The following is a 12,353-nucleotide window of genomic DNA, read 5'->3' on the forward strand; positions in this document are numbered from 1 at the left end:
GAGGCCCGTTTTGTTGGTCGCCCCGACTGGTAGTCAGTCATTCAGCCTCAGTACCAGTCAAGAGTGCGCTTCGATCAGCAGCATACCACAGAACAGAGCAGGGACGGAGAATAGAGAGATAAGAGGCTGCCTTCTACATGCCGCTGTCGCCCGTTTCCTAGTGGGCATTCTCAAATTGGACCGCGAAGAAAGAGTGACTTTTCACAACGCATTCGAAAAAGGAATTTGTATCATGTTTCTTACTGCGGGCGCTCTATTGATGCTACTGGCAGCTGTGCAGGTAGGAAACCGCTGTGTTGGTAGTCGGAGTGGTGTGTGTGGTGGTGGGACGTGGTCTGATGAGTTGGCTCTCTTTGACTCAGTCTGCGGGGATAGACTGCATTTATTTCCCTCTACATTGCCTCGATATTTGGTCGTTGGCTTATATTGATTTTTGACTATGCATTAGAATCTCGCTCAAACGTTGCCTATTTGAGGATTTCGTTATGCTCAAATGTATCCGTGCTTGTGATAGCAAAAGTGGTCTAGCCCTCGAGCTTGCAGTGATAGGGTAGCCTGTGTGTTATAGTAGCCTACACTTGAAGTTTGAACTGCTCTCTGATGATGGTAGGCATTTACCGAATTTCATAATCGAGCTACCCCACTGTGCAGAGGTCATAGTTCGGCGTCTAATTTTGATTTACATTTGGTTGAGTTGTCAACTAACGTGAATATTCAACGTGAAATCAACAAAAAAAATGTCACCATGCCATTGGATTTAGGTTTAAAGTTGGGTGAAAAAAATACCCTATTCCCTTACGTTGATTACTTTTTGCAAATCCAATCAGCTTTCCACGTTCAACATCATCGCATTTAATTTTTGTTGTTGAAATGACGTATAAACGACGTTGATTCAACCAGTTTTTGCCCAGAGGGACACATTTGTCTGCCCCGTATTCTCCCATAATTCAGAATCTATAGGCTACGCCTATATGGAATGCTATTATGGCTATTTGGAACTTTTGTATACTTTTGTAAGTTGAATCCATTAACTGAATCGGATGTTTAGGTTACGGGTCACCAACAACTGTAACAATTTACGGACATTAATGTAGCCGCGGGACAATCGCCCGTTGCCGCAACACAAATCAGATCAGATGAATGTTTTTTTAGAGATGCTAATGGTTCAAAACACATGCACGGTACACACACACGCACATGGTTAGCCTATTGTTTTTTAGTCGGTTGGCTACACCATAACCTAATTTGCTAACCTATATCAAAATGACAGAGATGACCTAGAGTGAACCCCAAAATCTCGGGTTAGGGTCAGTCCCATGCCGACAACAAAGCCTTGGTCAATCACCCGAGCAGGGTGGATGTTGTTGAATGTTGAATTAGTGTGCGCTTCGCTAACACGTTGTGAAATGAGGACGCTGGACAGATTGCTCATGCCTATCGCGTTGTTAAATGAGGAGTACATTAACTGAACAGATTTATAATGCCTATCGAGTAGGCTACAGTTTACTATATTTCAGCTCGCGGTTATGTCAGTGCCAGTAAACATTGTGGGATTGTAACTCATATTTATTCACCGGGTTTGTCTCGAAATCTACCCCATCCCCTCAAAGCATGTTTATAGGCTACCCAACCCATTTGGTTTCGCATATTCCTTGTGTTAATGTATTCATTTAGCACAGTATAGGTATTTGAAACATGTCTAGAGACGTTTTATGTTTGGAAAGTAAGATAAACAACTGAGAAGCAAATAAATAGAGTGATTGCAGAGACTTTGCAGACTAGAATTGATTGGAATTGAATGAGTAAGTTCACATGGAAGGGTTACAGGTTTTTGACACAATCACATACACCGATCTATAATGTTGTTGGATTGGTCTTGGATCCGTATCCACATGTAATCCTGAGCTCTCACGCCATGCTTGAATACTTCTGAAACACCCTATTCCCTCATATCTCCCTTGAACTAATGACTGAACTGAAACGCATCTTATAGGTGAAAGCAATAGGTTCTAATACATAGCTTTCACCTGTATATAGCCATGTCAGATCTGTGATCACCACAAGGGTGAAGGTTGAGGGTGTGTTTACTTTCTGAAGTTCTGTAGTAGCAGGGTCTGGATCCCAATTGGCACCCTGGTCAAAAGTAGAGCACTATAAGGAATAGGGTGCCATTTGGGATGTCGACAGGCTAATCATGCTACCCGCTAACCCTTACCCTTATTACTCTAATCACCTGCCTGAGTGACATATGCCATTGTGCTGCTCTGTGAGGGGGGAGGGGATCAGGTAGGGGGCAGGGAGGGGAGCATAGAGAGGTGGCCTTCTGTCTCTGCCACTGAGCAGGGCCCCTCCTAATGTGCCATCATTGTTGCTCTTATTTGACGCAGATATAGTCCTATATGTTGTTATATTACATTTAGAATATGTCTCTTTTATGCAGTCTATATTATATTGCATTTAGAATATGTCTCTTTTATGCAGTCTATATTATATTACATTTAGAATATGTCTCTTTTATGCAGTCTATATTATATTGCATTTGGAGCTGGTTAATGTCTCTTCTCTTGCCTATCATGATATTTCTTAGTGGTTATTACATTGTTGTTACCTCTATCAATATAATCTACTCAGCAGACACTTTTTCCAAAGCAGTTTATATTTCAGTGAGTGTGTACATTTGAAAGTACGTGTAACCCCTCTAGGATTATATTGATTATTGTAGATCACACCCTTCTGTTCTAATTCTCTGTTTTCTAGGTTGCTGTGCATGGCGGAGGGGCCGTGGGGTCGTTGCCACGGAGGCAGAGGTCGTTGCCGTGCACACAAGGGTTCTCCCAGGAGGAGTACAGTATTGCCGTGGACGAGGAGCTGAGAGAGGGACAAGCACTCCTTACCGGTACGTCACACACACAAACACCTGTCTGTGTGAGCACATAAGCACACACAGATACACACGTCGAATGCACACACACACACACACACTCAGTCAGTGGGTAGAGTCTGCACAACAGTATGGAGGAGTTTTTCCTTATGAACACTGAGGGAGGGGGAAGATTAGGTGAGTGTCAGGGAGACAGTGTGGGGGTTGGGGGCATAGTGGGGGAGGGGCTGAAACCGTCTACCTCGTCTCACACACAGTGGGTGTTTCCCCCACACACACACAAACACTGACAGTGGGTGTTTCCCCCACACACACACAAACACTGACAGTGGGTGTTTCCCCCACACACACACAAACACTGACAGTGGGTGTTTCCCCCCCCCCCACACACACAAACACTGACAGTGGGTGTTTCCCCACACACACTCATTGACACATGCACACACAAACACTGACAGTGGGTGTTTCCCCCACACACACAAACACTGACAGTGGGTGTTTCCCCACACACACACAAACACTGACAGTGGGTGTTTCCCCCACACACACTCATTGACACATGCACACACAAACACTGACAGTGGGTGTTTCCCCCACACACACTCATTGACACATGCACACACAAACACTGACAGTGGGTGTTTCCCCCACACGCACACAAACACTGACAGTGGGTGTTTCCCCACACACACTCATTGACACATGCACACACAAACACTGACAGTGTGTGTTTCCCCCACACACACACAAACACTGACAGTGGGTGTTTCCCCACACACACAAACACACATATTGGGTGTTTCCCCACACACACTCCACATGCTGATGAAACAGTGTGTGATCAATGAGATTGATCTGGCCAGCCTATATCCATCCTCTGATCAATGACCTCTGTCTGTGATCCACTCGGGGTGCGTGTGTGTGAATGAGTGTTACTAAGCGGTGCGGTTGATAGTGCCAGATACATACTGAGGCAGACCTAGCTGTGAGTCTGTGTGTTCAGGATGGTTAATTCACAGTTTATTGTGCTAGATGTCCTTTTCTAGTCTCTAGTCTGTTGGCTCTTTGTTTTATTTACATTTCATTGGCTCCTGTGAAGCTGTCAAACTCTTGCAAGGTAGTGATCTAACAGGAAGCTATGGTAAACACAAAGAGTGGGGGAGAGGGAGGGAGGTAGGGAGTGAGAGAGGGAGGGATAGGGAGCTAGAGAGGGAGAGAGAGAGTCAAAAATATATATTTTTAGTTCACTTTTGTTTATTATCTATTTCACGTGCTTTGGCAATGTAAACATGTTTCCCATGCCAATAAAGCCCTTAAATTGAAATTGAATTGAGAGACAGAGGGGGTCTGAGTGAGGGAGAGAGATAGAGAGAGAGAGCATCCCCCTTCCCCATCCCCCAATAAGAATTTCACACCAGAGCATGACATACCACAGTCTGACTGGATTTAGTGAGTGAGTGTGTGTGGATTTGTGTGTGTGCATGTGTGTTTGTGTGTATATGTGTGTGTGTTACGATGTAATGATCTTTTGATTGTCCTGCTGATTCACTTCCTCTGTTCTTTGTATCAGGACATTAGCCATTAGGTGTTGTACACATAGGGTTGCAAAGGGAGGGTATATCACTTCAAACTTACCAGTAAACTGCAAGAATTTTGTTATCTTTCATGGATTTTATATAATCTTTCACAAGACATCTAGTGACCCTTTTAGGTACTTCAAATTATCACGGGTTTCTGTAATTATCCCTGGCCCTCTGTGTGGCCTTATCACATGTCAAATATATGAAATAATTAAATACAATTATAAAAAATAAAAAATAGAATGAAAAAGCTGTAAAATATTATCCTAAATATAAACTTAGTGAATCACATTGGTGTTTATTTATTTGACTATGTCAATACGTATTTGTTGTCATTGTTTTGGCGTGGATCTGGTGGCAGTTGTGAAGAAAAGTCAGTAGTTGGGAGACTTAAATCATTCCATTGATGATTTTATGCTTTTGTCATTAACTACACTATTTTCTCTTTAACCATGGTATGTCTACTAGAAACTCATGGACAATACGGACACAGATATAAAAAAGGAATACTATATATGAATACATTTTTAACAAGTTATTCAAGTTTAAATTACCAAAGTTATGATATATTGCCAAAGATTTTCAGTTAATTGCTAAAATGACTGAATGTTTCGGTAACTTACCGGTAGCTTTGAAACCGTATCCACACACACACACACACACACACACACACACACACACACACACACACACACACACACACACACACACACACACACACACACACACACACACACACACACACACACACACACACACACACACACACACACACACACACACACACACCAGTCCAAAATATGGGAAAGAATTTCACTCACACACACATAGAGAGAGTGACAGAGACCGACAGACAGATAGAGGGTCACAGACAGACTGCCCTGGGGTACAGACAGCTGGAGGCTTAGTTAATTATTTAATTGGAGCAGGAGGAAGATAGTCAATTATTAATGACGGGATGGAGAGGAGACATAATTTAAATCATAAGGAGTGGGGATGAAAGGGTTTAGGGGAGGAGAAGAGAGGGGCTAGGATGAGGGGTGGAGTAATGAAAGGGTTTAGGGGAGGAGAGGAGAGGGGCTAGGATGAGGGGTTGAGCAATGAAAGGGTTTAGGGGAGGAGAGGAGAGGGGCTAGGATGAGGGGTTGGCAATGAAAGGGTTTAGGGGAGGAGAGGAGAGGGGCTAGGATGAGGGGTGGAGCAATGAAAGGGTTTAGGGGAGGAGAGGAGAGGGGCTAGGATGAGGGGTTGAGCAATGAAAGGGTTTAGGAGAGGAGAGGGGCTAGGATGAGGGGTTGAGCAATGAAAGGGTTTAGGGGAGGAGAGGAGAGGGGCTAGGATGAGGGGTGGAGCAATGAAAGGGTTTAGGGGTGGAGAGGAGAGGGGCTAGGATGAGGGGTGGAGCAATGAAAGGGTTTAGGGGAGGAGAGGAGAGGAGAGGAGAAGAGAGGGGCTAGGATGAGGGGTGGAGCAATGAAAGGGTTTAGGGGAGGAGAGGAGAGGGGCTAGGATGAGGGGTGGAGCAATGAAAGGGTTTAGGGGTGGAGAGGAGAGGAGAGGGGCTAGGATGAGGGGTGGAGCAATGAAAGGGTTTAGGGGAGGAGAGGAGAGGGGCTAGGATGAGGGGTTGAGCAATGAAAGGGTTTAGGGGAGGAGAGGAGAGGGGCTAGGATGAGGGGTTGAGCAATGAAAGGGTTTAGGGGAGGAGAGGAGAGGGGCTAGGATGAGGGGTGGAGCAATGAAAGGGTTTAGGGGTGGAGAGGAGAGGGGCTAGGATGAGGGGTGGAGCAATGAAAGGGTTTAGGGGAGGAGAGAGGGGCTAGGATGAGGGGTGGAGCAATGAAAGGGTTTAGGGGAGGAGAGAGGGGCTAGGATGAGGGGCAGAGCAATGAAAGGGTTTAGGGGAGGAGAGAGGGGCTAGGATGCTGTAGAGTTTAGGTGAGGGAGAAATAGAGGGATTAGGAGATGGAGAGATAGACTAAAAATATGTAAGGAGAGGGATGTGCATCAGGGATAGGGTGGGGGAAAGTTCATAGACGCTCCACATATGGGCCACATCCTAAGGTCTTTGTATCCATGTTTTCCTGTTCTTCTCTGTGGCTGTTGTTTCTTGTGGTGATCTGGCATTCCTGGCTGGTGAATAGGTTATATCTCTATTTTGCTGAACCATGATGATCACCACTGCCTCATAGACTGGACTCTCATTCTCACCCTGACCTAAGCATTAGCTGATTGGCTGATTGAGCTGTCTGTCTAGGTTATGGGCGATTGGCTCGCCTGTTGGCTCAGCTTGTTTGTTTGGACATGGTGGTCAGCCAGTGGTCACTCTCCGGTCAATGCAGACTTTTTCTGATTCACCACACTGTATGGGGAAGTTGACGTCAGCAATCTTTAGAAATAGACATGGGAGTTTTGGGGCTATTTTTTTTTTAGATATTGTGGAACTGACTGTTTGATGTGTGGTCATGACTGTCCCTGTGTCTGTGTATTTATGGTCAATGATTCACCTGACCAGCCTGCTGACAGAGACTAGGGGAGTGGAGTGAAGGCTGGTTGACTCAAACCCTGCTCATCCTTCCCGGTGATGGACAGGGTGTCTGTGAGAAAGAGAGACAGAGGGACAGACAGACAGACAGACAGACAGACAGACAGACAGACAGACAGACAGACAGACAGACAGACAGACAGACAGACAGACAGACAGACAGAGAGAGAGAGAGAGAGAGAGAGAGAGAGAAATAGAGTGAGGGGTTGTGTTACGGTCATATAGTGGTCACTAGTCAGTGTGTTGTGCAATGGTATAATTTCCATTCATTCACACATGGAAATTCCACACACAACTGCACTAACTCTTGGGAGCAGAAGACAGATTTTATTCATGCCTGACCACACTATCTCCCTCCTCTCTGTTCTCTCTTTATTCTCTCTGCTATCCCTCTTTTCTCTGTGTGGGGGACTGTCCCAGTTACACCCAATCCCATACATCACTGTCTCTGTCTGCCCCATACATCACTGTCTCTGTCTGCTGCATATTTTGGGAACTGGAGACAGAGAGCTCTATCTCTTTCATTCTCTCTCTCTCTTCCTCTCTAATCTTCGTCTTTCTCTCTTCCTCTCCAATCTTCCTATTCCTCGGTTTCTCTCTACGCTCTCTCTCTCTCTCTCTCTCTCTCTCTCTCTCTCTCTCTCTCTCTCTCTCTCTCTCTCTCTCTCTCTCTCTCTCTCTCTCTCTCTCTCTCTCTCTCTCTCTCTCTCTCTCTCTCTCTCTCTCTACTCTCTCTCTCTCTCTCTCTCTCTCTCTCTCTCTCTCTCTCATTTCAATTCAATGTAAGGTCTTTATTGGCATGGGAAACCTATGTTTACATAGCCAAAGCAAGTGAAATAGATAATACACCAAAGTTAAATGAACAATAAACCATTTACAGTAAACATTACACTCACAAAGGTTCCAAAAGAATAAAGACATTTCAAATATCATATTATGTCTATATACGGCATTGTAATGATGTGCAAATAGTTAAAGTACAAAAGGTAAAATAAATAAACATAAATATAGGTTGTATTACAATGGGGTTTGTTATTCATTGGTTGTCCTTTTCTTGTGGAAACATCTTGCTGCTGTGATTGCAGACTATTCCCACAATAGATATGGGAGTTTATCAAAATTAGATTTGTTTTCAAATTCTTTGTGGATCTGTGTAATCTGAGGGAAATATGTCTCTCTAATATGGTTATACATAGGGCAGGAGGTTAGGAAGTGCAGCTCAGTTTCCACCTCATTTTGTGGGCAGTGTGCACATAGCCTGTCTTCTCTTGAGGGCCAGGTCTGCCTATGGTTGCCTTTCTCAATAGGAAGGCTATGCTTACTGAGTCTGTACATAGTTTTGGTCAGTCACAGTGGTCAGGTATTCTGCCACTGTCTACTCTCTGTTTCCAATGTGTCAAGTAATTATCTTTTTGCTTTCTCATGATTTGGTTAGATCTCTCTCTCTCGCTCCCCCTCTCTCTCTCTCTCTCTCTCTCTCTCTCTCTCTGTCTCTCATTCTCTCATTAACTTTGGTTTATTATCTATTTCACTTGCTTTGGCATGTTGGCGTGGGTAGAAGGAAGCGCTAGTGCAGGTCTTCAGGGGAACTACCTAAAAGAGGAGGGACTTCTGTCAAACACAATCACTCCACATGTCTGATTAGTAGACCTAAAACACCCCCCTGTTTTCTACTTCATCCCTCCACACTTTCTCTCCTCTTTCTCTGTTTTCCTCTGAGACTGCTTAATAGTAGACAGCAGCCGTTAACATAAAGCACCCCTCTCTCTTCTTCTACATCCCTTCATACTTTCTCTGTTTTCCTTTGAGACTGCTTAATAGTAGACAGCAGCCGTTAACATAAAGCACCCCTCTCTCTTCTTCTACATCCCTTCATACTTTCTCTGTTTTCCTTTGAGACTGCTTAATAGTAGACAGCAGCCGTTAACATAAAGCACCCCTCTCTCTTCTTCTACATCCCTTCATACTTTCTCTGTTTTCCTTTGAGACTGTTTTCCTTGAGACTGTTTCATGCTCTCTCTCTGCTCTGGGCGGTTTCTGTTTTGAGGTATGATCACAGCAGTTGGACTGCGCTGGAGTAACAGGAAGGTCACAGTGGTCTTTTCACGGTCAGTGAGAGGTGATGTGAGTGCAGGAGGCGGTTAGTGACCGCAGAGCTATCATAGAGCAGAGCCAGATACAGTTCAGAGTTGGTGTGTGTGTATGTGTGTGTGTGTGTGTGTTAGTGTGTGTGTGTGTGTGTGTGCGTTAGCGTGTGTGTGTGTGTGTGCGTGTGTTAGCGTGTGTGTGTAGAAAGGGTTTAGCCTTCTGACGGGGTCTGGTTCTGATTATATATGTCTGTGTGTCTGACTGAAGGAGAAACACCAGGCCGTGCCATGCAGACCTCTACAAGTATGTAAGGATTGCCAGTGAGGGGGAGTGAGGGGGAGTGAGGATTACCCTGCATGCCTCTGTTTGTGTGTGTACTTCTTTTTTACTCCTCTCTATTTTATCTCTCTTCCTGTTTTTCCTTCCTTCCAACTCTACCTCCCTATTTGTCTGTTTGTGTGTCGAGTGTGTGCCTTTGCACTGGTGTGCGTTAATCATCAGTTGATTTGAGCATTTTGAAAGCCTTCCCTCAGCCGTCCAGTGCAGTTATTGTTGTGTGGGTGCGTGGCTGCTGCCTGTCTATCTGACTGTCCACATGTTTAGAGTATTAGTTTATCTATCCTAATCCTTATTTGAACTCATAATGTGTGTGATGGACCCTCTGAAGTGTGTGTGTGTGTTTGAGAGAGAGGTAGGGAGAGTTGGAAAAAGAAAAGGGAATGTGCGCTCGCTGCTCTCAAAGTCTTCAGCTCATGTGAATAATGTGGATGTGCGTTAAGCCCTCTGCTTTCCTCTCCTTTGCTTCTTAGTTCCTTCCATTAACAACATGTTAATATGCAGATATATTGTAGTACATTTAACAGATGAAAACTGAGAGTGTAGTGGATTGACAGATACAAATGGATATGCCACTATATTATGATTGAGTGCAGCTGCTGTCTTGTGCGCATTGCTGCACTAATAATGTTAAGAAATAATAGTTTCTCAACATTCTGATCTGTTGCATCAGACTCTTTGCTTTTTAACTTTATTTTAACGTAGCCTAGGCCTAGTGGTTGTATTTGGGATCTATCGTATTTCTTTCTCAACAACCTGAACAATAGAGTAGGGGGGATAATATATTGACATACTGTAGGGGAGGATTTCCCTAAGTGAATTATATAGCCTAATTAGCTGACATAAATAAAGACAAATATTCAGAATAGGCTAGTAAAGCATGATTTGGCCACAGAGGATCATTAACTTCCCCTAGCCTTAAAAAACTACTAAACTACTAAAAAATCACATTGCCTACAGTCTGAAGGAAAGGCACCAGAAACAATTTGGGCAGTGTCCGACAAATACAAAATAGATGATTGTTGAGCTGTTACTGTCAGTGAAAAGAGGCCCAGCCAGGAATATCGCAATATTTCTAAATTAAATTGCAGGAAAACATAGTTTGGAAAGCAAATAGCTATTGCTGTAAAGAGAAGACAATGACAAGTCTCAAATCTGTCTTTGAGCTATACAATTCTCAACTTAATTTAGAGAACAACAGTAAGCCTGGGCTTGAACCCAGAGTCTCTGGTGGCACAGCTAGCACTGTGATGCAGTGCCTTAGACCACTTCGCCACCCAGGAGGCCCTAAGGTGCCTTTTTATGGTGAAAATTTGCTTCCCCAAACTTGAAACTCAGGAGCCGCCAATGCATAAGCTAGTGATTTAGCTGTTTGTTACTCATCTTGTTTGTGAGGAAAAGTAAATGTGGACATTTATTATAACGTCTTCAAAGTGCACGGTAAGAACAACACACGTCATTGCATCCTCGACTTGCATGTTCTGTTAAAATTGATTACCATAATCGAAATGTGATTTATTTCCTTCTGTGCACCGTGGGTGTACGCCCTAATTAGGTTACGCACCCAATGCATAGGCTTCAGGGCACGGTAAATTTCGCAAATGTCCGGTAAATTAAAATGCAGCTAGTCAAATGTCCAGCGCCACATTTTCATAACAGAAATCCTGGTGTGGCTGCATCCCAAATGGCACCCTATTCCCTATATAATGCACTACTCTTTAGTCAAAAGTAATGCAATAAATAAGGAATAGGGTGCCATTCGGGAGGCAGGCTGTATCTTAAGTTAATGGAGAGGAAATGTAATCAGTTGGGCATGTCAGTGGCGTTTAGGCCTGTCAAGGTCTATTAGACCTCCATCCACATCATCATCATCACACACACATTATTCATACACATATACACACACACACACACATAAACATGTACACACACAACCATGTCACGACCTCATCACTGCTCCCACTGGTCCAACACACACACACACACACACACACACACACACACACACACACACACACACACACACACACACACACACACACACACACACACACACACACACACACGCGCTCACTAGACTCTCCTGCTAATTAATGCAGGCACACGCAAATCAGATTGAGTTAAGGTTGTCACAGAGAGGGAATGGAGAGAAGAAGGGGAGAGGGAGGGAGTGTGAGATAGCAGGGGTAGGAGATAGGGAGAGATGATATTGTTAGAGGCACAGAGAGTTTCTGGTTTAATCTGTAGTGACAGCCTCTCTAGGCCCTCAGACAAGCACAGTCACTGACAGACTCTGTGTTGGGTTCAGGGGTGGGTGGCATTGAAAGTACAGCACAGGGATCTGTAATGACATTACCTCTCTCTGTTCATGACATTACCCCTCTCTGTTCGTGACATTACCCCTCTCTGTTCATGACATTACCCCTCTCTGTTCATCACATTACCCCTCTCTGTTCATCACATTACCCCTCTCTGTTCATCACATTACCCCTCTCTGTTCATGACATACCCCTCTCTGTTCATGACATTACCCCTCTCTACTCTCATCCTGCTGTTTTTGGCTGCTGGGGGCTATAGTGTGTGTGTGTGTGTGGGGGGGGGGGACGTGTGTGTGTGGACGTGTGTGTGTGTGGGGACGTGTTTAACTATTCTTGTGAGGAATAGTAAATGTTACCAACTGGTCACCACAAGGTCAAATGTTATTTCTAGGGGGTTTAGGGTTAAGGTTAGAATTAGGGTTAGGAGCTAGGGATAGTTTTAGGGTTAGGAGCTAGGGTTAGGGTTAAGGTTAGGTTTTTGGGTTAAGGTTAGAGTTAGGGTAAGAGTACGGGTTAGGGGGGCACCTTTTAGACAACCTATATCCATGTCAGTGATAATCCAACCCATCAGCCTGACAAACCACTTTCTGTGTGTGTGTGTATGC

At 44.4% G+C, this 12,353-nt stretch overlaps 1 protein-coding gene across 1 annotated transcript in view; it reads left to right on the forward strand.

Moving 5' to 3' along the window:
- Window positions 1–36: 36 nt before the first annotated feature.
- Window positions 37–12,353, forward strand: part of LOC109902779 (cadherin-2) — a 55,068-nt gene continuing 42,751 nt past the window's right edge. The window contains exons 1-2 of the mRNA XM_031785735.1: window positions 37–280; window positions 2,758–2,896. Of these exons, the coding sequence (XP_031641595.1) occupies window positions 233–280; window positions 2,758–2,896 (187 nt within the window). The 5' untranslated portion in view covers window positions 37–232. The remainder of the gene's footprint in view (window positions 281–2,757; window positions 2,897–12,353) is intronic.

The sequence above is a fragment of the Oncorhynchus kisutch genome, linkage group LG13, assembly GCF_002021735.2.
Source record: "Oncorhynchus kisutch isolate 150728-3 linkage group LG13, Okis_V2, whole genome shotgun sequence".
Lineage (NCBI taxonomy): Eukaryota > Metazoa > Chordata > Actinopteri > Salmoniformes > Salmonidae > Oncorhynchus > Oncorhynchus kisutch.